This window comes from Urocampus carinirostris, chromosome 16 (assembly GCF_059441175.1).
Source record: "Urocampus carinirostris isolate Australia breed hairy pipefish chromosome 16, RoL_Ucar_1.0, whole genome shotgun sequence".
NCBI classification, from domain to species: domain Eukaryota; kingdom Metazoa; phylum Chordata; class Actinopteri; order Syngnathiformes; family Syngnathidae; genus Urocampus; species Urocampus carinirostris.
Genome location: NC_142364.1, coordinates 6680023 through 6705118, shown reverse-complemented (window position 1 = coordinate 6705118; position 25096 = coordinate 6680023). Strand labels below are relative to the sequence as shown.

Genomic DNA, 25096 nt, shown 5'->3' with positions numbered 1-25096 from the left:
TTGGTTAAATCGGTTTTTGTGCATCATGATAGAAATACTTCATCAATGTAACAGAAACGTTATTTTGAATTAGTAGTTATCTGCCAGTTTTGAGGATCCACGATGTACTGTAAATATCCATTTTATTTATTCTTTTCCATATCTAAAACTTTAGAGAGAGCTGTGTTTTTCAGATAAAATTTTCAACTACAAAAAAATTTGATTAAAAAAAATTTGTTTAAAATTGCCCCTATTTAATGTGGTGTTTGTTAGTTTCAAATTGTGTTTTTCTTTTTATTTAATATTACATTTATTTCAAAAGCCATTAAAACAGTCTTAAATTGTAAATTTAACTTGCTTTAAGCGGAAGGAACGCTGAAATAATTGAAAGTGCATATTCTATGATTCCCAGAACTGAAGAGGACTTTCAACTCTGGGGGCACTTCTTTGCCAATTTTATTTCGAACCTCACTCAAATCTTACGAAGCATTTGCTGAATCAGTACACCCGGGACACGGGCCTTTAAACGTCCCCACTTATGTCATCAATGCGCACCTCGACTCGTGATTCACGTACTGTACCACTCATCTAAAATACTCGACACACGCTTCAGGAATTCGAGCCGAGGAGCACATCACTAGTTACAGCAGTGGCAGGCTGTGGATTTTACACCTAGGCCTTCAGCTTCCGTCTGAATCAGGGTTGTGTCGTTTGCAGTGTTGGGAATAATGCCATTACCTAACAACGGTATTTTCTTTAGTAACGGGGTAATCTAACTAATTATTTGTTACAACGCCAATACCGTTACTGATGGTCAAAAGAAGTGCGTTACTTTAGCTGCAGAACGCTAACGACTTCATGTTCTTGCAAACCTGACGCAGTTTTCAGCGACCTGGTCATCCGCTCTCCGATTTGTTTACGTCATTTGTATTTGAATCTTGACTTCTGTTTCCTTGAGTTTTTAAACAATGAATTGATCGATCTATCTAAATTGCAACATTAGACACACTCCAAGCATTATTTTGTGAAAAATATAGTTCATTTTATTGATACGATAATACTCGTCATGCTTTTACTCTCACAATCGTGTTTAATTTACTGCATGCAGTGTTATCTTCCAGTCTTAGCTAGAAGAACAAAAAACAAAAACAATATATTCATATATGTACTGTAAATACGTAATTTAAAAAAAATGCAGCTGAATAAAACATCACATATTTTCTTATCTCTGGAAAAGATATGAAGAGTCTTGGTGATGATAGTGGATACACGTCTTAATGTGAAAAACATAACATGCTATAAATGAATCAGTGGTTGTCATAAAATCTCACACCAAAAACACTTCACTTCCAATACAAAATCCCACCTTTACTTTTATAACATTTAAAAAAAACATTGGAGTTCATTTACAACCACATCCTCATCAGCAGTAGCAGGAGACCGAGCAGCGCGCATGCATAGTGCAGGTGGATGCGCAAGGGGGCGCTGTTGCACAGGTCCGAGTCGCAGCAGTGGATGCGCACGCCTGGAAGCTCCTGTTGTTGGCAGTGTCTGGATGTGGCGCACCCGCTGGTCAGGACGATGCCCAGTGCCGCTGGTTGGACGGATGGATGGATGAATGAATGGATGGAAAGATGGATACATGGATGGAGAGAGAAAGAAAGGCTAAGTCAGTGACTGAGGCTTGACTGGCTCAGCAAGAAAACAGCAGCAGTAAGCAGCAAATAGTGCGAGTGTGTAATTAGAGGGACATTTAAAAGCCTGGACAGTAAACCCGAAAAAAAACGTTTTACACATGAAAATAAATACATTACAGCAGGGGTCGGGAACATAGCTTGTGATCCTGATATGGCTCTTTTTATGGAGATAAAATAAGGGCCATAGAAATCTTCTTGAATTTTCATTTATTGTGTATGCCAAGGGTGTCAAAATACATTTTAGTTCTAGGGCCACATGGCAGAAAAAACATTCTCGTGGGGGCCGGACTAGAGAATCAATGGCTTAAACAATGCCTAAGCTGGAAGGATGGGGGTCTTTTGGGAGACTCACAATTAAATTATGTATGATTCAGGGATGTAAGATTTGATCACAAAGAGATTATCGGGGTGTTTTCTCTTACTAAGATTTAATCTCTTGTAGTGTTTATCAACTGCGTTTGTTAAAAAAAAAAAATTAATTCCTTTTATTTCCACCACAGTTTATTTAACTTTGGGACACTCATGCAGACTGGAAAGTAACAAAAAATAGCATACAAACAATAATTTGAATGACTGATTTAATGATAAAAGTCTTTTTGATTTGTTTTTAAAAATATATGACATCATGTTCCTGAGTATGGGAACTTTGCTGTTAGATTTCATATCTATTATAGAAAGGAGCTAATGCTTCTTTAAACTTTTTTTCCGTATTTCTTGGAACAGCGTGTCTGTGACTTTTATATTCGGTAAAATGACACCGGAATGGGTTTTCTCATTGATCTCTAGTTGATGAATGGTATTCAGCAAAAAACAGCTACAGTGGGTGCTTTCCGAGTGGTGCCTGGTGTTGGCGACATCCAATGGACATATTGAAAAATACAGTCTTTGTTTGTGGCCCATTTTCTCTTGTGCTTCTCTCAGCATTGTCTCTATGGTGTACATTTAGAACTCTGGTGGCGTTTGGATTTTGAAACCATTATTTACGACAGAAATGACAGTCAAAATGAGCCTCAACAATCTTAGGTAACTGCGGTTGGGAGACACATTTGAAGTGGTTTATTTGTTTCTGTGGTACATGTTTATTTTATAAATTTTATCAAACCATCAAAAGATCAAACTGTGAAATAAAATCTGCTGAATAATTGAATATTCCTGTAGAACGGGTTTGGTGGTTTAATTTTGTCTTAAAATATATGGTCTTACTCTTGAAAGCGGAAAAAAATGCTTCCATGGCTCTTAGAGTCTAAAAAGCTCGAGACCCCTGCTTTACAACCATATTTTGTCAGGACCAGAACGGAAACAGGACCCACTTGCGTTGCGTTTTTCACAAGTTTTATTGGAAGAAAGAGAAAGGGTTGCGCCCACGATCCAGTGGTTGCTGGACGCGGGAAGCAGGTCGCTCTGAACGCGGAAGTGGATCTTCCGTCGCGAGCGATGGCGGTGTCAGGAACGGAAAAACGGGTCAGTAGCCGGGAAAAAACGTGGTCGGAGGTCGGAAGCAAGTCATAAGCCAGGAAAGGAGAGTAAACATGGTCGGGGACAAAAAGAGGTCGAAAGCCGGGACGGTTTAAGATTAGGCGATTGTGTAATTGTAATCCTGTGCAGTGCTTTGAGACATTTTTGTGAATACGGGCTAGAGGTAAGATCGGGCCAAAAAAAAGCACCCGAGCCCGACGCAGGCCCGAGGGGTATTAAACCCGACCCGGACCGAGCCTGACTAATTAACTGGATTTGCTGGCCCGGCCCGAAAGGGGCCCGAAATTACATATTTTATTTATAAGGAGGGGTGATTTATGATAACAAATTAAACTCTTCCTTTTGTTACAACATCTAGGCCTAAGTTAAATAAAACTGTATAAACATTTACATCTTTTATATTTCTGTGTCTGCACTGCAGATGTTACATTAAGCGACAATCTGTCATTGACGGGTTTTTTTTTTTTGAGGTAGCGAAAACATTTAAGGGCGTCCGTCATTTTGACGACTTGATCATTGGGCCATAATCCACAGCAGCAGTAGTAGTACGTCCTTAAGATTTTAGCGCAGCACTTTCATTGAGGGGGTGTTGACGTGTTGTGCCCTTTTCCGACTCCTATGCAAATTCCCCCCCCCCCTGATCGTATTCTATATAAAACGCTTATTAAAACAATAAAGCGAGCTAATTATAATAATTGGGAGATCCTAGTCTATATAACGCGTTTATTTAAACAATAAAGCGTGATTTTATTCTGCAAATTGCGTTTTTTAACGCGGATGAAAATGTCACCAACGTCAATGTACGCTTCCGACAAAAGCGATCGTATTCTATATAAAACGCTTATTAAAACAATAAAGCGAGCTAATTATAACAATTGGGAGATCCTAGTCTATATAACGCGTTTATTTAAACAATAAAGCGCGATCGTATTCTACAAATTGCGTTTTTTAACGCGGATGAAAATGTCACCAACGTCAATGTACAGCTCCTTCTCCGTTTTATCCAAATTATTTATTTTATAACAAGTATTCCTTGGTCTAGTATCCATACATAGTTTAAGTATATATTTTTAATGAACATATATTTATAATTATTAATTAATTAAAAAAAAAAAAAGCAGGACCGAACCCGACCCGACCGTATGACTGACATTTCAGGCCCGACCCGGCCCGAAATTGCCTCGGGTTCGGGCTCGGGCCATAAATCTTAGGTCTAATACGGGCTATATAAATAAATGTGACTTGACTTGAGAGTAGCCGTGGTCAAGATCAAAAATGGGTCGAAGCCGGGGAACAGACGGGAGCAAAAACAGGTGGGAGTCAGGGTCGAAAAAAGGCTTGCCTAGTGTTAACTGAGGTTCGCAGACGGACTGACAAAAGGGGACGGATAGGAGTGGCTTTAAATAGGGACAGAAAGCCAATCCGTGTCCCAGGCAGTTGGCGCCAAAGGAGAGGGCACAGGTGAAGCATATCAGTAATCATGACATATTTAAATTAATTATGTTTATTCGAAATGGTGTAAGAACAGAATTTAAACACAATTTATCATCCAAAACAGCAGTTTTCCTTTCAAGATGGCGGCGCGCGCGAGTGCAGCGGCTTCAGGCTCTCCAGTTAATCTTTTTGCTTTCAGTGTTCTTTTATCTCTCATCTTTTCTGTAAATTATAACCTTTATCTTCTTTGTTCCTCTATCTTATTTGTTTTCTTTTATCCTCACTGTTAAAAATGAAACTGGAGTGCCATGTCCAATTTCATTGTCACAATATGTTCAACCCATTTTGTAACAATGACAATAAAGGTATATTCTATTCTATTCTTTTCCAGACCTACTCAGTGTTATTTTTAGCTTTAGGAAAATTCACAAATACATGACAGGGTCTCTGAATCCGGCTCTTGAAATCTTTGTAATTGTGAATCCAGTCCCCACGATATTCCCACCCCAATGTCAAAATGTATTTGGGCTTTCTGACCTGTTCTTCAGAGGTCATGTTTTCCTCAACAGATGCTTGTTGTTTTCTTTGTGTGCAGCTCCTTGAATGCAAGCTATTTTTTCTGTTTTTCTCTCTTTCTTTCTCTTTGTCTCCATTTTTCTTCAACATGATGTATATCAGGGTTTTTGAACCCTTTTTCCAGCCAAGGCACAATTTTTAGTGGAAAAACTCTCTAAGCAGACCGTCCATAAACACATTTTCCCAGTTCAAGTTCTATTTCTAATTTCAATGTCTTATCCCAGGGATCTCCTGTTGTAGACCAGAACTTTGTGTGGAATTGATGTGAGCATTTCACGCCAAGACAAAGGTCAGATTGACTGATGACTTTGACGTCGGAGTTTGTCAGTTTGTCAGGCCTTGGTCTTAGTTTGCATTCCCTCAGAAGGAGGCGAAAGGTGCCCCATCAGCCCTTTGGCGTCGAGAGCATCTGGATGTGCGTGTCCTGTTGAGGACACTTACAGTGCAGTGTAAAAGTATTTGCCCCCTTTCCTGATTTCTGTGTCAAAACCATTTTCTTACACAGAGACAACCGCAGGAAATACAAAATTCAGTTTTGAATTGTTGATTTTATTTATTAAGGCACAAAAAATAATCGAAACCTATCTGGCCCTACGTTAAAAGTAATTGCCCCCTGAAAGTAAAGGTGAGTTGGGCCATCTTTGGCAGGAATAACAGAAATCAAATCGATTATTGGTAATGAGTCTTTCACAATGCTGTGGAGGAAATATGGCCCACTCTTCTTGGCAAAATCAGCTGTATTGGAGGGTTTTCTAGCATGAACTGCCAAGGTCACACACACCACAGCATAAAAATTGGATTTAAATACGAACGTTGACCTGACCACCTCAGAACCTTGATTCTATTTATTCTTTGAGCCAGTGAGTAGGGCCGTTATTTGCAGCGAACGCAGATGATATGATAATTGGTAATGAGTCTTTCACAATGCTGTGGATGAATTTTGGCCCATTCTTCTTGGCAAAATTGTCTCAAATCTGCCATGTTGAAGGGTTTACTAGCATGAAGCGCTCGTTTAAGGTCACACCACAGCACCTCAATTGGATTGAAATCCAGACTTGGGTACTCCAGAAACCTTCATTATTTTTCGGGAGACATTCCGAGGTGGACTTGCTGGTGTGTTTCTGATCATTGTCCTTCTGCATGATCCAAGTGCGCTTGAGTTTGAGGGCACGAACTGATGGTTGGACGTTCTCCTTCAGGATCTTTTGGTAAAAGCCAGAATTTATTATTTTGTCAACAACAGCAAGTGGCCCTGGTCTTGAGGTAGCAAAGTAGCCCAGTCAAGGTCAATTTTCATGGCTTCACTATAGTTAGACACTGGTCAATGGCTACCATGGGAGGGTTCCCTGGCGAAAACCACTCCTGTTACAAAAGAGTCATCTCACATTTGTCAAAAAGCATCCTGATTATCCTCAAAACTTTTGGGGAAATATTGTATGGACCGATCAGTTCAAAAATGTTGTAAGGCATTTAGCCTGTTACATCTGGCGTAAAAACGGCACTGCATTTGACCAAAAATAACATGATGCCAACAGTAAAGCATGGTTGTGGCACTGTGTTGATCTGAGGCTGCTTTGCTGCGTCTTGACCCAGACATTTTGCTGTGGTTGATGGAATGATGAATTCTGTTTTTTACCAGGATAATCCTGAAGGAGAACGTCCCACCATCAGTTGGTGTTCTCAAACTCAAGCGCTCTATGTTAATGTGCAGGACAACAATCGGAAACACACCAGCAAGTCCACCTCAGAATGTCTCAAAAAAATAACGAAGGTTCCTGGAGTAGCCAAGTCGAAGTCTGGATCTCAATCCAATTGAGGTGCTGTGGTGTGACCTTAAACAAGCGGTTCACGCTAGTAAACCCTTCAACATGGCCGATTTGAGACAATTTTGCCAAGAAGAATGGGCCAAAATTCATTCACAGCATTGCGAAAGACTCATTAGCAATTATCATACACATTTGATTTCTGTAATCGTGCCCTCAAACTCAAGCGCTTATGGATCATAGAGCAGGACAACTATCTAAAACCCAACAGCAAGTTCACCTCTTAATGGCTATAAAAAAATCAAAACTAAAATTAAGGAGTGATCAAGTCAAAGTCTAGATTCAAATCCATTAGAGATGCTGAGATGTGACCTTAAACAAGCAGTCCATGCTAGAAAACTCTCCAGTATAGCAGATTTGAAACAATTTTGCCAAGAAGAGTGGGCCAAAATTCACCCACACTACCAATTATAATAAACCTTTGATTTCTATTGGGATCAGCATTGAAGGGTTTTTATACATTTTACTATAAAGGATTTTATACAATTAAATACAAGTTACATTTAACGAGTGCAATGAACATTTTCACTGAGTGGGCTTCAGGTCACGCTGTTCCAAATTCAGAATGTTTTGGCTGGGGAATTTTGATAACAGGACTCTGACGAAGGACGTCAGGCATTGTTTTGATAAACGCTCTGTGTTGTTTTGAGTTTTCCAGACATCGAGGCGAGGGGGTGGACCCCACGTGAGGGCTTTCATTGGCATGCCCATGGGAGGAGCCGGCACACCAGCTTGCGGAAAAAAACGTGGGCCGAGGAGAGAAGCAGAAGATCGATAGAGGAGGCTTGACGGAGACCTGAGCGACACTAATTCGGCTATATATTCGATGGAGTTCACTTAGCTAAATTATTTAAGAAATTAAATCTGCCCCCTTGTGGAAATGCTGGTCCCTTATTCATTTTTCCATCAAGAAACAAGCGCGCATTGTTAGGTTGTGTTTGGTTAATAGAGTCAGATAACTAATTCGAACATTTTAATATTAAATTCCTAACAGCATGCAATGACTTTTCACATCAGGTCAGATAGGTTTAGAATTTTTTTGTGCCTTAATAAACGGAATCAACATTTCCAAACTCAGAAATCAGGAAAGGGGCAAACACATTTTTACGGCAGTGAAGCTCATCCTCCTTACGGAGTCACAACGGGAACCAAAGCGGCGGCGTTACGTAACCGGGGAATGTTCACAACAGCGACCACGAGAAGATTTGCATTGAAGTACGATTAGAAATGATTAAGCTAATGTCCTCTGGCACGCCACAGTGCATTCATCACCATTTAATCATATTGCCCAAAATAAATATACAACTGTGCCGTGTTATCTGGGTCACGGAACAAAAAGGACCGCAACTTTTTTTTCTTGATGAGTTCGAAAGGTGTAAGCTCGCCAGAGGTGCTTGAGAACCTTGAAAAAGCTTAAATTTGAATGTTGTGTTATCGAGGATTAAAAAGTGCTGGGGTTTTGCGTGGAGGGCTTGTAAATGCTTGAAATTGTTGCCATGTTTCTCAACAAGTCTGCCAACACAAATTTCAACAAAACGGACAATCCCAGCACATTGTGTTCCACTGTGTGAAACTTAATCATTATAAAATAATATTAATAATGGCAGAGTCTGTGACCCATACCAATAGAAATATACCACTTGAAATGTCTCCCTTACGCATTTACTTTCTTCTTCCTTCTTTCTTCCTTTCTCTTTTATTCTCTCTTTTTAATTTTCTCTTTTTCTGTCTATCTAATTCTTTCTGTCTCTGTATATCTTTCTTTTCTCTGTCTCTTTTAATTTATTTTAATTTTATTTATCTGTTTTTCTGTTAAGCTCTCTTTCTTTCTCTTTATCCCTCACTTTCTTTCTCTCTTGCTGTGACTTTCTCACAATCCTTTCCACTTTCTTTCTGTATTTCTATCCCTCTTTCTATCTGTCTTTCTTTTTCTGTTTCTTTTTTAACTTCTATCTTTTTTTCTTCCCCTCTTTTTTCTCCTTCCTTTTCTCTCTTACTTTCTTTCTTGTTCTTTCTTTCTCACTTTTTTTCTCTATCTCTTTTTCCCATTCTCTTATTATTTTTTCCCTTTCTTTTTTATTTTCCCATTAGCCCTCTCTTTCATTTTCACTCTCTCGTTCTATTCCTTACTTCTCTCTCTTTCTCCATATCTCTCTCGTTCTCCTTTTGTTCATTTCTTTTTCTCTCTTTCTAACAAATGTTCACTTTCTGTCCGTCTTTTTCTCTTTTGTTTACTCTTTTTTTATCTTTCTGTCTCTTTCTTTCATTTTCTGTCTTTCCCTCTTTTTATTGCTTTCTTTTTCTCTTTCTCTCTTACTTTCGTGATCTTTCTTTCTCACTTTCTTTCTCCCATTCTCTTTTAATTTCTTTCACTTTCTTTTTCCTTTTCACTCGCGCTTTCCCTTCCTCAGTTCTCTCTCTCCATCTCTCTCACATTCTCCTTTTGTGTATTTTTCTTTCTTTCTATCAAATGTTCACTTTCTGTCTGTCTTTTTCTCTTTGTGTTTTTCTCTTCTTGTTTGTCTTTTTGTCTCTCTTCCATTCATTTTCTGTCTTTCCCCCTCTCTCTCTCCTTTTATTTCTCTTTCTTTTTCTCTCTTACTTTCTTTCAGGTTCTTTCTTTCTCACTTTCTTTATCTCTTTCTCCCATTCTCTTTATTTCTTTCCCTTTCTTTTTCATTCTCCTTTTCACTCTCTCTTTCTTTTTCACTCGCTCTTTTCCCTTCCTCACTTCTCTTTCTCTCCATCCCTCTCTCATTCTCGTTTTCTGTCATTCTATGTATTTCCTTTTCTTTCTTTATATCAAATGTTCACTTTCTGTCTGTCTTTTTCTTAGTTTTTTTCTCTTTTTTTGTTTCTTTTTCTGTCTCTCTTCCTTTCATTTTCTGTCTTTCCCCCTCTCTTCCCCCCGCCCTCTCTCTATCCCTTTCTTTATCTTTCTTTTTGATGTCCTAATGTCCCCGCGATAGTGGTTCTTCGACAGAGCTCAAAAGAGTTTGACATCCCTGGTTTTAAGGTGTTAATGCACTCACTGCTTTCTGTCTTGATGCAGAACCGGTGCTTGAAGCCTTTATGCGAGTGGGTGCAGGTGAGCACCTCTGGTTTGGAGCAGCCCACGTCCACGTACCTCTGACCCTGGATGATGTTGCAGCCATAGCACTGCAGACCTTCCACTGCGCTCCAAAACAAAGAGAAATACAACTCCAGATCACAATGAGCACGGTAGGAACACTGCACACAATTGTCGTAAATAACAGCAACACAACTGCAGATGTTATGACTGAAGTGAATAAGCTCAACGATGGAACATAATTAATAAGATTCATGTAATACCTTTACGCTTAGTGTTTTGTCATTGGTCGTGAAATCAACTCCACAGTGCTTATGCAATGTTCCAATTACCGAATGCAGTCAGTTAATGTATACAATGAATTATTTATGCAAACAAAGAACATCCATTTATGTAACACAAAAGAAATCATGCGTACGAAATGCTTAGAGATGGATAAAAAAAAAGCAATTTGTGGTTTGCAAGTACAGGATTTGATAAAAAACGAGAACAATTTATTAATTGAGCTCTTTAGGTTGTAATTGTATTTTTAGTAAATTTGCATAAATTCACAGTTTGGAACCAGTACAAAAACTAGAAGGATTTCCCTCAGTGCAAAAAAAAAAGAACTAACTCAATTGAGTTTATGTAAAAAAATAAATATTGAGTCAATGTATATTTTTTTATTTAATAAATAATAAAAGTAAATGAATAAATGTAATAGTAATAACAATGATTGGAAATACTGATGAAATAATTTAAAAAATAACATCGGAAAAACAAAACAAAATAAAACAATAATTTAAAGACATAAGCATTTAATTTGAGTTAGTTATAACAGTATAGAATACTTACCGGTATATCAAGAAATTAAACTCATAAAATGGATGAATGGTTTATTAGGAAGTGGAAATATTGGTAAAATAATTTAAAAGAAATTACAGTACAGACGCTTCCCTACTTATGAACATTCTAGTTACAAAAAACAGTAGATATGAAGATTTTTTTGGGGGTTTCAAAAAACATCCAGACATTGCTGTAAGTTTGTATGGTGTGCACCTTTTTCCGAGTACAGGACAGTACTGTAGTGTTGCTTTCCGCCGCTACCGGCGTGTGGCGCTGGGAGTGGTCACCCAGCATCCACCCGGAAGAGGAAATTCGTTCTTCCTAGTTTGTGTTTAACATACTGTACTGTATCTCCAGCGCACTAAGAACTTTGACATTTTTGCTGTTTAATATCTCATGCATCCATTCAATGTGGTTGGTGTAAAGTGTAAAGAAGAGGCAAGCCGTTTCATTTGAAAGGAAAGTGGAATAAGAAAGCTTGATGCGGTTGAGAAAATGGTCGGAACGCTATTTTTTGGCCACTTTCTACCACGGAGGAGGACCTCTTGGAGCGCATCCTCCAAAAGTAAGTTAAACTCAACTTTATTTATCTTCATAGAGTATATTATTTTATGAGTTTTTTCTTTTTTAGTACAAAACAATACAGGTTACTTATACAAGCCTTAAACATACTTATATAAACCTTAAACATACAAAATATTGCAATGAAGCTAATTACGAACAAATTCAACCAACGAACAATCTCGTTTGTAAGTAGGGCTGCGTCTGTATATGGTAGGAAAAAATAATAAAAACAAAAAAAATACTAGTATAAACAACTTATATAAATAGAATTAATAATAACAATCAAAATAACAAATAAAGTAAATAAATAAATTATAAATATAATAATCATAATAGTAATAATAGTGAACAATACAAATAATTGATACAATTATTTTCAAAATAGAATAATAGAAAATCAACTGATAATAATACTTTACACAATTATATAAAGATAATTAAAATAATAAAAGCTATTTAAAGGGTTTTGAATCATATCTATATATAATATACTGTAGATATCACATTACTGTGAGAAATTTTTCCTCCTGTATATTTAGGGATCAGAGAAAGGCTGAAGTGATTAGATCCATTTAGGTGTGGTAGGGGGCCAGCTCTGTACGCATCTTTGATGTTTCTTTACACATTGTCCAATGTTTTATGCCACAAAATGCTGCAAACAAGGATACAACCGTATTCACCCGCGGTGCAGACGGTACTTGGCGATGGGGGGAGTGTCTCAACAGTGAACAAAGATAGTTTAATGAGCTTCTATTTAAAGGATCCCTTAGACACGTACACCCAAACGGGGTCTGTCGGTGTGACACCTTGATTGTAAACTGCGGTTGAGGCTGTGCCCGATATATATTGGACAGAACCAAGATTCGTTGTGCGAGTTCTATTTTATTTCTGAGGCAGATGTCCTCCATGAAAGAGCCGAATATGGCTCGTGAGCCATAGGTTCCCTACCACTGTTCTGAAGGATCATCTTTGATACTTGTGACCTAATATTCATGCTACAAAAGGGATACCTATTATTGTCTAGCAACAGGTGTCACATTTTTACTGTAAATCTGAAGGTAGCCACTAAGCAAATGATATTCTAAAATAGCTCACTACTGATGGGAGATAGATAGATAAATAGATAGATACTTTATTCATCCCCGTAGGGAAATTCACACTTCCAGCAGTATCCTTGTGTTGTTTATTAACAGATAAACAGGATGGCTTTGGGGTGCTGTGTTGTAGTTTAGCAACAGCGGAGTGGATGATGTCACTCGCTAGGCCAAAAGTTAGATGTCCCTGCAGCAGATGGAAATCTTTGTGCCCAGGGTTACACCACCTCGTGCTCACGTAAATTTGCGAGTCCACCTCCTCTCCGCTTCCCTCAGGATTCTGTGTGTCTGTCTAACAGCGCTGAAGCTCCGGGTAGCTCCACGTTAGCGTCCGGGATGCTAGACGTGAGCCATGTTTCCGTAAAACACGGCAAACTGCACTCCCTGTACGCTTTGATGTTTTTCACCAGCACAGCCAGTTCTTCGGTCTTATTAAGTAGAGAGTTCACATTTCCCATGATTACGGACGGTACCGAAGGCTTATAACGCCGCTAGCCGCTTAGCCTTAGCTACGGCTCTGCAGCCACCATAGGGCCCCTTCATCACGCCGGCACGAGAATTCTTCAGGGCAAGGAATTGATTCCTCGAATAAACACATTTTTGTTCGTTAAAACCCATAACCATAAGATAGAAACTAAAACAAAATGTAGTTGTCAAACGGGACGAAAAACACCGAAGATAAAGCAGACAATTAAAACAATACATCACAAAAAGAGCGAAATAACACGGAGTTGCTGGAAAGGCTGACGCTCGCGGCGGCGCCTATGATGTATCACTATGACATTGTGATTTTCCAGGAATCATGAATCCGTATACAATAGACAATTTTCATGGAAAAAAGTCCCGTCTTCTTGTTATTGGGAGAAATCGTGAGTGTAATCTGTGTCTTTACATAAATGAACAATTCGTAAGAATAACTCCAGCTGTCTTTTGAAATCGAATTCGTCACTTTTTCCCTTCACACCAAAGACTCTATTTCTGAGGCAGTCGAAGGAAACCACTTGAAGTGATGACAGTATTGTCCCCGCCAGTTGAAGAGGAGTTAATCTTAAAAAGCCATCGGGATTCATTTCAGAGACGGCTTTTCTCTTCTCCCCTCGACTTGAGTGACAAGCGTATAAAAGACGCACTGGTGATATCCCCCCCTTTAAGCTTTTAGACCTCACACGTTGGAGGCGACGGCACAGAAAATGACTCAATGGTGGCAAAATGGAGGTACTGCTGGTGAAAAGAGTACGATTATTCAAGTGATTTGGCCCTACAGTCGTAAGTGGATCACATTTAAAACCACTAGTAATGACTGGTTTTAAAAAATGTACCCGGTTCTTTCAAAAAAGAGCAGACTGAATCCCCCATTAAAGTGGCAGTGTGAAATTATTTACCACTAGAAATTGTTTACTGCCGTACCACCCTGAGAACACCAGTTCTTGGGAAGCTAAGCAGGATTGGGCCTGGTTATTATTTGGATGGGAAACCTGGGAATAACAGCACCTGGTATTCCCAGGTCACTTGGGGCTCTGCTGCCACAGCACTGACTGTGGCACTGACAGGGGTGCAATACCACTTTTCTACGACCAGGAGCGCTGTCGCGCTTTTCTACCTTTTAATGCTGGTCAAAAGCAATGTCTCTAGGTGTTTTTTATTTGTTGGTTTGCTACCCATTAACCACAAGCCACGAGAAATCTCTATGCCTGAATCTGTATGCCAGATTGGCTACCATCACATGCAAAGCTCAGCTGTGAAAGTTAAGAGGCTGTTAAGTGCTAAAAGCACAAACAGGACGGGCTACCTTTAGTAAAATGGTCATCCGGGCGCCCGCAGCAGAAAGATGGCACCCAAATTTGTCATCTTCTTCCAAGGGTGTCTCAAGTTGTGTATTATAACTAGACATTTCTAAACCTATGAGTCTTAAAACGGGAAGCACGGCGGCGCAGTGGTTAGTACGTGTGCGGCACAGTTCATGAGAGGTCATGAGATTGAACCTCCTGTGTGAAGTTTGCATGTTCTTCCTGTGCTTGCGTGGGTTTTCTTCTAGGCATTCTGGTTTCCTCCCAAATCCCCAAAACATGCATGTTAGGTTAATTGGCCGGTCCAAATTGTCCCTTTGTGTGAATGAGTGAGCGAATTGTCTGTCCCTGTGTGCCCTGCGACTGGCTGGCAACCAGTTTAGGGTGTCCCCTGCCCACTGCCCGAAGATTGCTGGGATGGGCTCCAGCACCCTCGCGACCCTACTGAGGATAAGCGGTGCAGATAATGGAAGGATGGAGTTTTAAAACATCACGTCAACAAGATAATACATGTGTTTTTACTTATAATTTCAATCAATAATGTTTTATTTATTGATTGAAGTATTGTTACCCCACCAGGGGTCGCTATACAAAACAAACGGAGTCTTTTAAGCAGAGATCGCACGTGAATTGGGAGCGATTCCGCACACCTGCGGCCGAGCCGTCAAATCCAACACAGGCCCGGCGGAAGATCAGCTTTGGCTCTGAAACCAATCCGCCCTCTTTATCCGCAGAGGCCCATCGAGGACCCCAGCCTCTCGCTCGGCCGCCGACTAAATAGCCCGACTCGAAGCTTTTAGAAGCAAACTAATCCAGCCGCAAATGCTCTTACAAAAAACACTTTTGAAATCTGATGCAACCATGTAAAGCTTCGCAGGATCTGGGAAGTGCGTGGCCTTCGTAGAGGACGTGTTGGATTTCCTACCCAGACTTTTGGTGATACAGTAGGAAAAGAGGAGTAGCATGACATCAGTATTTGACAAGGTGGACAAAGCATTGAGTTTTTGTGTATTTTTAATGTGATTATGATCCTAAAAACATAAACATGACATAGTCTATATTCTGCTCAGTGGGCGTTTGGCCTGGACTCATACCATATTTTATTCCTCGTAGCCTCAAAAGACTTAAGCTTGAAGCAATAGCCGTGCTAGCAGCAGGTTTCGAGCGAACAGCATGAGCTAGGATTGCAAATTTAGCTCGCAGCACGAGCCGGCATAAGCTATGCATGAGCTAGCAAGGTTTCCTTGCAATGTTAGTCAAGCCAGGAATAAGATCTGAGCTATCAACATGATTAGAGCTGGTAGCGCGAGTTGAGCTAGCTGCACAAGACAGCAACATTTACTAGCAACTGTTGCTAGCAATGTTATCTGAGCCAGTAACAGAATTTAAGCTAACAACAGGATCAGAGCTAGTTGCGTCAGTCGAGCTTATTGCAAAAGTTGGCACCACGAACAGTTTGCAGCTTGAACAGACCTTGCATCGGGATCAGAGCTAGCAGCAATTTTTCCCAAGTCACACCACAGGGCGTAGTGCCTTAACGACCCTGGCAGTTAAGGGATCCGTTGAGCTAGCCGCACAAAAAAGCAGCACGAGATGGCAAAAAGTTCAAGCCGAGCAAGCAACATCTGCTAACAAAGTTATCTGAGCCAGTAACAGGATCATAGCTACTTGTGTGAGTCAAGCTATCTGCAAAAGCTAGCAGCACAAACACAGTTTGAACAGACCTTGCAGGAGGATCAAAGCTAGCAACCTGAGCTAATCTAGCAACACTAGTTTTTACTGTGACACGAGGTAGCAGAGCTAGCAGAAGGATCCAAACTAGCAATGTGAGTCGGGCTAGCTGCACAAGCTAGCAGTGCAAGCCGAGAGCTAGCTGCAGGATCAGAGCTTGCAGCGTGAGTTAAGCTAGCAGTCAAGCCAAACTACCAACCACGAAATAAGCGAGCATTCGGTGAATAACGCTGTTATAACCAATGTTATTTTGTTTGTTTTTTATCAACGAGGTATTCTAACAAATTGTTTTTTCTACCGTTACAACTGCATTACCTTTAATAACCGTCAAAAGCGGTGCATTCCTTTCGCTGCTTGAAATTGTTGCCAATGACATGTTCCTTAGCAGTCTGATTCGCGATAAAATTGAAAAAAGAAAGTCAGTGAAAGTGATGCCGACATGCCTGCTTGCTTCCCGCGTCCAGCAATCACCGGATCGTGGGCGCACCTCTTTCTCTTTCTTCCAATAATACTTGTGAGAAACGCAACGCGAGTTGGTCCTGTCTCCATTCTGGTCGTGACAATCGGCGCTGTATTTGTTCCTTTGAAGGTACTGGAAAAATGGAAGAATTGGCCTTGAAAAGTTCTTGAATGGCCATAAAAAAGGTGTTTGAACGCTCAAATTGATTTTCCACAAAATGTAATTCCGACAAATTAAAAACATACACAATTTATTTCCAAATTGCACATTAAACTCTTTAAACAACACACGATTTAACGGTTATCATCCTTTTCATTTTAATCATGAATGATCTTGCGAGACCACCTCCAAAACCGCGCCACCCCAGGGGTGTTCCAAGTATTCCCTTCCAGCTCATAAAGAACCGCTGCGTTTATTTCGCAAGATGCAAATGACGCCAATTTCCATCCGGCAAAACAAGCTAATTCAACTGTTCGTTAGCATGCAACGCCGCACGCTCACCCCGCTCATGAAACATTGAGGAGAAGCCCAGTTATGAACATTTGTCAACATAATGAGGACTTACTGGAGAGACCTTCAACCCCATCTCCTGCGCCCCCTACCCTCCCCCCCTTGTTGGTACAATCCAATTTATTATGACTGCACATGAGGTTTTCTGCAAGCAAACACGGATTAATAACGAAGACGTTTCACTCCCATGGTGAGCGCAGTTGGATTTGCCATCAGCTCCTTGTTCTACACACCCATTGTAATGCTATTACACGACTAATGAGGAAGGAAGCTTTACTGTATATTTAGGCTGTAAATAAATTGCTAATCTTTTTGTTTAGCCTGGAGATTGTTGCAATATTGAATTGCGTTACTTCCTATATTAGGCCTGTTTGTAGAAATTCTAAAATGTGTTACGGAGTATGTTGTCTCTACCGTATGAGTTTATTATTTAATCATAACATTCTAACTCTGATAATCACAATACTCAAAAGTTGTGAGAAATGCACTTATTTTTATCCACGTATCTGAATGAAGTATTTACTTTCTGTCGGTATTTTCCCAGAAGCCTTTCTGTCGCGAAGCGTAGCGGGAAACAGAAAATAAGGACCCATTCGCGTAGACGTACTCACAATTTATTGGGGGAGAATGAGGAGGGCGCACAATCGATCCAGGAATCGATGGTCACAGGAGTGGGTTAGAAATCGACTCAAAAGAAAAGAATGTCCAAAACAAACGGAACAGACCAAAAACAAAACAGGATCAAACACAGGCAATTTTACAAACTAGGCATTTCTCAGAGTTAAACAGAACTTGCAGGAATCTCACAGAAGGTTTCACCAAAGTTTAACAAGTATAACAAACGCTCCAGCAAAGCACAGTTCAAAGGACTCTAAGAAGCAATCAGTCAAATGCGTCTCAGCCGGTGTTCATGGGCGGGGCCAACTGGGCGCCGAGGCAACCGCGTCAGAATCTGGCGCCACCCGGCTGGGACCAACTGGGCGCCATGGCAACCGCGCCAGACGTGACAGTTTCTGTGTGGTATTCTTGTGAGTCTGCCCGTGACTCTGCTATACTCCTCTTATACAAACTCAAACATCAAGCTTAGTCCAGTCTTAAAAGTCTGTTTGTGAAAATGTGAGTTTCAAACTTTGTCTGGAAAATCGTATCCTAGTTAAGTTTCATATGGTAAAATTGATACTCCTTTCTTATAAGTGTCACGGTTGCCATGGCGTCCAATTGGCCCCGCCCATGTGGCGCCAGTTGCAGCCATTGGCTTTCCGTCTATTTAAGCTCAGTGCTCTCATTCCTCCTTTGTCAGTCCGCCAACGAACCTCTGCCCCGCAAGACGTGGGTTCTGACTCGCCCCCGTTTCCTGTTGGTATTTCCTGTCCGGTATCGTTCTTGTTTATTTTGTCTTGTTTAATATCGGTTTCCAGATTTGTTCCAGTCTATTTTTGTCCTGTTAAAATTATCTCCAGTTTTCGTTCCCGTCTCGTTTGTCCTGTTTAATTTTGATATCCTGTTTCATTATCAATCCTCTCCGTCCCGTTCTGTCCAGTATCGACCCCATCGGTCCGATATCTGCTCGGGCAATTGGTATCAATCTCGTCGGTCTCTGGCTTCCTGTCTTTTCACGCCGGACCGCTGCCTAACGTGCATGACTCCCCATTTCCTATAAAATAAAAGGCTTGTGCGAGAACGTCACGCGTTTGGGTCCTGATCCTGTTCCGGTTCATGACAATAAGACAGGGGGAGAGCCATTTTTCGATGCCTTTTATTTAAAAGTCCTCAACTGAACAGCTCTCTTCAGCTTATTTTTTTCTTCGTACATATACTCAGTCTGAATCTCAAAAGTTGAACACACAGCGTGACACGGATTGTCCACGCCAACAATTCTTAATTTATAACTTCAATATACTATTGGTCATATTATACAGCTTCTATCCATCCTATTTGTTGTGTTAAATTTTGTAGCCAGAAGTGACCTTGAAACTGTAAGCGGCTTCATTTGAGTACTTTTTATTTTTTTATTTGTAGAAATGTGTTATCCCACAACTTTAAAATAACTGCCATCTTATTTCTACAAAAGCCTGAATAACCATTTTGAGAAGGTAGCTTGTCCTAGGAGTGCTTTCAGCACTTGACAGACACTTAGCTATGACAGCTGAGACCGGCACCTAGTGGTCGCCAAGTCCCATGATTCAAGTATTTTCCACTTCTTTCAGTTTCCTTCTCTAGCCACTTATGTTAGCTTCTTGGCTTCAGGCTTTTGCCTGTTGCTAGCCGCTGTTGTTATTGTTAGCCGCTCCTTGTAGATGATGCTTACTTGTCCTTGACAGATTCTGTTTTGTTCTTGTAATATTTTAACGTCCATTTTGGTAACTTATCACACTAGCCGCTTATGTTAGCTGCTTACGCAGGCTCTGACCAACTTTTCAGCAGCTCTGGGTTATTTCAGTTCATCCAGTCTTATGTTGTTTCTCACAAAGATTGACACCAGCTTTCTGATTCCATCTCAAGCTTCTCACTCACTCTGCTAAAGGCTATGACTCACAGCTAGCCGTTACTGTTATTGTTAGCTGCTCCATGAGTTCCTTAATTTCTGGTTTCCTCTTACAATCCTTGACTGGCCTTTTTTGTAGCTCCTTCCATTAGCTGCTAAAGTTAGCGGCTTACACCTGCTCTGACCCACTCCACTTATTCTCTCTCTTCAGCTGCTTCGGATGTGTCCAGCTCACTCGGTCTTTTGTTGCCTTCTGCGAGGATTAGCACCAGCTTTGTCTCTAGCCACTGACTTGGCGAAAAGTCATAGCTTACCGTTAGCCTCTATTGTTATTGTTAGCTGCTCCCTGAATTCCGTCGGGTTATTTTCATTTCCACTGTCATTGCAACATCTGATTTGGTTTTGTTTTTCTGTTTCTGTTAGACATTTCGTTGTTTTGTGCCCCCTTGTTTGTTACTCTTTCCCTTGTATTTCCATTGCCACACTAGGTTTGTTTTCTTTTCTATTTCTGGTTTCTTGTTGGGACATTTTGTTAGTAATTTAGTGCCTACTTGTTAGTTTACTATTTTGTTCTTTGTATTTTCCGTGTCCAGATTCAGTCTTTGTTCCTAGCTTGGACTTAGTCATGTAATTTGATTTGTGCACCCTTGTTTGTTTTTTACCTTTTTCCTGATTTTGTACATAAATACCAGCCCAATTTTTAAACACTTTGCTTGAGTTCCTGCTTCCTCCCATATGGGTCCGGCCTTAAAACCATCAGTCTAGGGCAGGGGTCATAAACCTTTTTGACCCAAAGAGCCTTAAGATCAAAAATTAAGAAAAAAATGTTTTTGAAAGAGCCACACCATATATTTTAAGACAAAATTCAATAAAACTGCCGAACCCAGAACAAAGGTAATTCTTCAGCACATTTTATTTCACTGTGTGACATTTGATGATTTGATCAAATCTAAAAAGCAATAATAATAATGCCAGAGCCTCTGTCCCTTATCAATATAAATATACCACTTAAAATTTGTCTGCCACCCTCAGTTACTTAAGTTGGGGACAGTTGGGGCTCATTTTAGCCATCTTTTTTGTCCTCCATTATGGTTTAAAAACATGGTGAAAGCAAAGACGTTTTGTATTAATGCCACAAAATACTGCAAACATTGACGACATCGCTGTATTTACCTTCAGCGCAGACTGCACTGAGGGAGGAGAGAGAAGGGAGTGCTTATCGCTGTGTGCAGAGATTCGCCGACCTCTCCTGCTCACCCAATCAAATTGCTCCAAGTGGTTTGCTGGTGTTTTTGAGTATTTGCTGTGTACTCTGTGAGTCTTCGTCATAAATCATTACAACAATGAACATACATAATTTAATGAACTTCCATTTACAGACGCTCTCCTACTTACGACCATTCGACTTACAAAAAATGGTAGATACGAAAATTTTTTGGGGGATTTGGAAAAATATTGCTGTAAGTTAGATTTTGTATTGTGTGCACCTTTTTCTGAATACAGGACATTACTGTAGTGCTTCTTTCCGCCGCTATCGGCATGTGGTGGCGCTGTGAGAGGTCACCAAGCATCTACCCCGAAGAAGAAATCCGCGTTCACTTCCTAGTTCGTGTGTAAACATTCTATACTGTATCTCCAGCATGCTAAGAACTTGCCATTTTTATTTTCCATTATCTTGTGCATCCATTCAATATGGTTGGTGTAAAGAAGAGGCCAGTCGTTTCTTTTGAAATGAAACTGAAATAAGAAAGCTTGATGCGGTTGAAAAAGTATTTGAAATGTTTTTTTTTTGGCCACTTTTTACCACAGAGGAGGACCTCTTCAAGCTTATCTTCCAAAAGTAAGTTAAACTCAACTTTATTTGTCATTTTAGAGCATATTATTTTATGAAATGTTTATTTTTTCGTACAAAACAATACACGTTGTGTATACAAGCCTTAAACATACTTATATAAACCTTTAACATACAAAATATAGCACTGAAGCAACTTACGAACAAATTCAACTTATGAACGATCGTCGTTCGTAAGTCGGGCAGTGTCTGTATAGGGTTTCTTAGTGACCTATAAAAGGTTTCTTAGCGACTTACTGTGAAAATGGGGAATGTTGATGTGACACTCTGAGTGTAAACTGTTGTTAAAAATATGTCCTCCATATACTGGACTAATGCTTCGGATGTATAAAAATCGTGTTTTAACCACCTGACTTCGGAATGCTACAGAGACTTGCGCAACAGCCAAATTTGATCTCCAGGCCATATGTACTCATGAAAAGAGCCATATTTGGCTCACGAGCCATAGGTTCTTGACCCCTGCTCTAGCGCGAATCCAGCTTGTATTGTATTTAGTTTTGGTTGCTCTCGGGATTCAAACCAGCAATATTGTCCTGTCGATGGCTGAAATCCAAATATATGGAATTCACTTCCAAATTTTGCTATTTTGTATCCTTCGGGCTTCCGTAGTGTGTCTTCTCCAAAAGCAAACGCTTTAGCTCCAGTCTAACAACGTATGGTTGTAAATTATTACAACACACCGTCACTTCAAGCTCCCCTCTTAGTTCCAGTTCCAAGAATAACAACAAAAACAAAAAACAATAATCCTGCATTACTTTTGAAAAAAAAACAACAGTCCAATATTTTGGATTACTTCCCGCCCTGTGAATATAATTTGGTTTATGCGTTTAAATCCTCTTCCAGTGATGCCCTGCCAAGCGGCATCACCATTATCTCCACAGTCTTCATTTTGTCGCCTCATCTCACCAGAACGTCGTTATTGGACTTTATTAATAAAACTATAGATGGGTTCCATCAAAGCAGATATGGTGAAGCATACCACACTCATTTTTACCACTCTTCAAGCCGCCCTATGAACTGACCTCCCGCCCCTCTCAGGTCCCCGGCAAGACAAAAGCCCCGTTTCATTCGATTGTTACAACTCTACGGGGAAATTAATGTTGCCGACTATGGATTTGGACTATATGGATTTGGAAGCAATTACCGGGACTTGGTAAAATAACCAGAGTTTGTATATCCCTCTGTAGACATGGACCATATGTTCACTTAGGTCGTGTTAAACTGCACTCTTTAAGTGTTAAATTTTTGTGATGTACACAATAATATCACTTTTTTCCAGTAAATATTTTACTAAATTAAATAAAAAATATATATATTTATAATATGCATGACAAATGACAGACAATTTAGCTGATTTTGATTCTCATTTTCTCAATTCAAATGTTTTAATCGATTATAGTCAAATATGAAAAATACACCTAAACTGAGCATAAAAGACAGCAAATATTTGTTCTAATTTTAAAGAGACAGTCTGCATTATTTGACACCCGGGGGAGTAAAAGCCCCTTTAAACGCCCCCCCCACATTTGCATATTACCCTATTATTACAGTGTGTATTTTATGTAGCACTATTTAAGTATTCTATATCAACACGTTATATTGGGTATTTATGTATTCTATTTATTTTATTGTTATTTTATTTTCAACACAAGGATACTGCTGGAAGTGTGAATTTCCCTACGGGGATGAATAAAGTATCTATCTATCTATCTATCTATCTATCTATCTATCTATCTATCTATCTATCTATCTATCTATCTATCTATCTATCTATCTATCTATCTATCTATCTATCTATCTATCTATCTATCTATCTATCTATCTATCTATCTATCTATCTATCTATCTATCTATCTATCTATCTATCTATCTATCTATCTATCTATCTATCTATCTATCTATCTATCTATCTATCTATCTATCTATCTATCTATCTATCTATCTATCTATCTATCTATCTATCTATCTATCTATCACTAGATGTGGCTGTGTGTTGTAGTGTCTCTGAAAACAAAGCTAAAACGCAGACGTGATGTCATGCTCATGCTCTCCCTTTTCTGTTAATGTCGCATGAAAATGGTGAAAGTAGGAAACTGACTGTTTCAAATACAGTCCAAACGCCAACCCAAACCCCCAAAAAGATGAAAAAAAAGAAACGTTTATATCAAGGAAGGCATAGACCTGCACGCACCGCATGCTTCTGTCAAGCTGCAATAATGATTTAAGCCAGGAGATGGCGTCAGCAAGCAGAACATTATTAAATTCCGGACATTAACTTTAAGGTATTGTAGTCATTTAATAAAAAAATTGAACATTTTTAGTGCCTTAAATCATATATATAAACTAACTCAAGGGAGGAGGGTTTCAATTATTCAATGATCATGACATTTCCAAGCAAAAAGTATCGGTATCATATTGGTATCAATCGATTGGACCCTGTATTTACTCGGATCGGATCGATAGCAAAATTCCCAGTATCCCAATTTTTGCTAGTAGCGCACCCTTAATACTTATATCAAACAATTATGTTGCTTTAAATAGAAAACACAACACTTTCAGCACATTAAAAAAAGCAAAGTACAGAAAGAAGTTTTATACGATACTGACCTTGTGTCAAGAAGAGCGGCAAAATAAATCCAAGCCCGTACAGCAGCCAGGTGTGTAAAGTCATGGATGCAACGCAGGATGGATGTGGGAATGGGGGAGGGGGACACAGGGATCGGGGGGTCTCAGTGTTGCCTGTTTTCGAGCCGGGGAGGGAGTTTTCTCGACAGTGTTCAACCAATAGGGTGGGGGAGGCGAGCAAGCCGTGCGCCTCGTCCACGGAGCGTCAATTGAATGCCAGTTCGACGTGGAAGGGGGGGCAAGTCAGGGAGCTCGGCAGCCTCTCAGGCAAAAGAGAGAGAGGAGGATAAGAAAAAGGAAGTGGGGTGTTAGTTTTAAATGGGAAAAAGAGCATCTCATTAAAAATAATGGCTGTCCTTAAAGGGCCTGATGTCACTTAGGAATCTGTCATATCTATTATTTGTTATTGGAACATCCATTGCAGCCTGGTCATCCTGGATGACCTTATTTGTGGCCCGTTCTCAAGGTTTCTTCATTTTCCTCACGCTGAGTTTTTACTCGTCCTTGTGTAGGTTTTAGATCAGGGTATGGTGTAATAATAGTCTGTGGTTTGCAACAGTTTGTGGTCAAAGGCAGAACAGTGACCTCACACTGCCACTAATGATTGCAAACCAAACATCATTTGTATCTATTTGACTAAATATACACCATTTATGCCTGGATTAATAGGGTACTTTATGTAAAGTAACTTATACAATAGTAATTATTATTATTTAGTGACAATTAACATGATTACCAAAAGAGGGGACTCCAAGATACTCCATATGTTTCTCAAAGGCAGAACAGTGAACTCACACTTTCATGGTTACTGATGTGACTCAGCTGTGCCTTCTCCTTTGGTGCCAACTGCCGCGGGCTCTGATTGGCTCCCGATCAGTATTTGTACCCAGTCCTGTCTGTCCCCAAACCTCAGTTAACACTAGGCAAGCCTTTTTCGACCCTGACTCCTACCTGTCCTGTTTTTTGCTCCCGTCTGTTCCCCGGCTTCAACCCATTTTTGATCCTGACCACGTCTACTCTCCCGTCCCGGCCTTCAACCTCTTTTTGTCCCCGACCACGTCTTCTACCCTATTCTGGCTTACGACCCGCTTCCAACCCCGACCACGTT

The 25096-nt window shown here is 40.0% G+C and overlaps 1 protein-coding gene across 1 annotated transcript; it reads right to left on the bottom strand.

Annotated features, from left to right (window-relative positions):
- Nucleotides 1–878: 878 nt before the first annotated feature.
- LOC148350089 (uncharacterized) lies at nucleotides 879–24231 on the bottom strand. The gene is made up of 3 exons (XM_088355413.1): nucleotides 23971–24231; nucleotides 10018–10158; nucleotides 879–1573 (listed from the first exon to the last, which is right to left on the bottom strand). The coding sequence occupies exons 1-3, from the start codon at nucleotides 24032–24034 to the stop codon at nucleotides 1386–1388; spliced, it is 393 nt and encodes a 130-aa protein (XP_088211539.1). The 5' UTR covers nucleotides 24035–24231; the 3' UTR covers nucleotides 879–1385.
- Between the last annotated feature and the right edge of the window lie 865 nt (nucleotides 24232–25096).

Bases quoted from the DNA above. Each gene is read 5' to 3' on its own strand.
- LOC148350089 (XM_088355413.1), bottom strand. From the start codon at position 24,034: ATGACTTTACACACCTGGCTGCTGTACGGGCTTGGATTTATTTTGCCG. The intron at 10,159-23,970 runs GTCAGTATCGTA...TTTGGAGCGCAG, and splicing joins GCCGCTCTTCTTGACACAAG to TGGAAGGTCTGCAGTGCTAT. The intron at 1,574-10,017 runs GTGAGTGCATTA...CCGTCCAACCAG, and splicing joins CTGCATCAAGACAGAAAGCA to CGGCACTGGGCATCGTCCTG.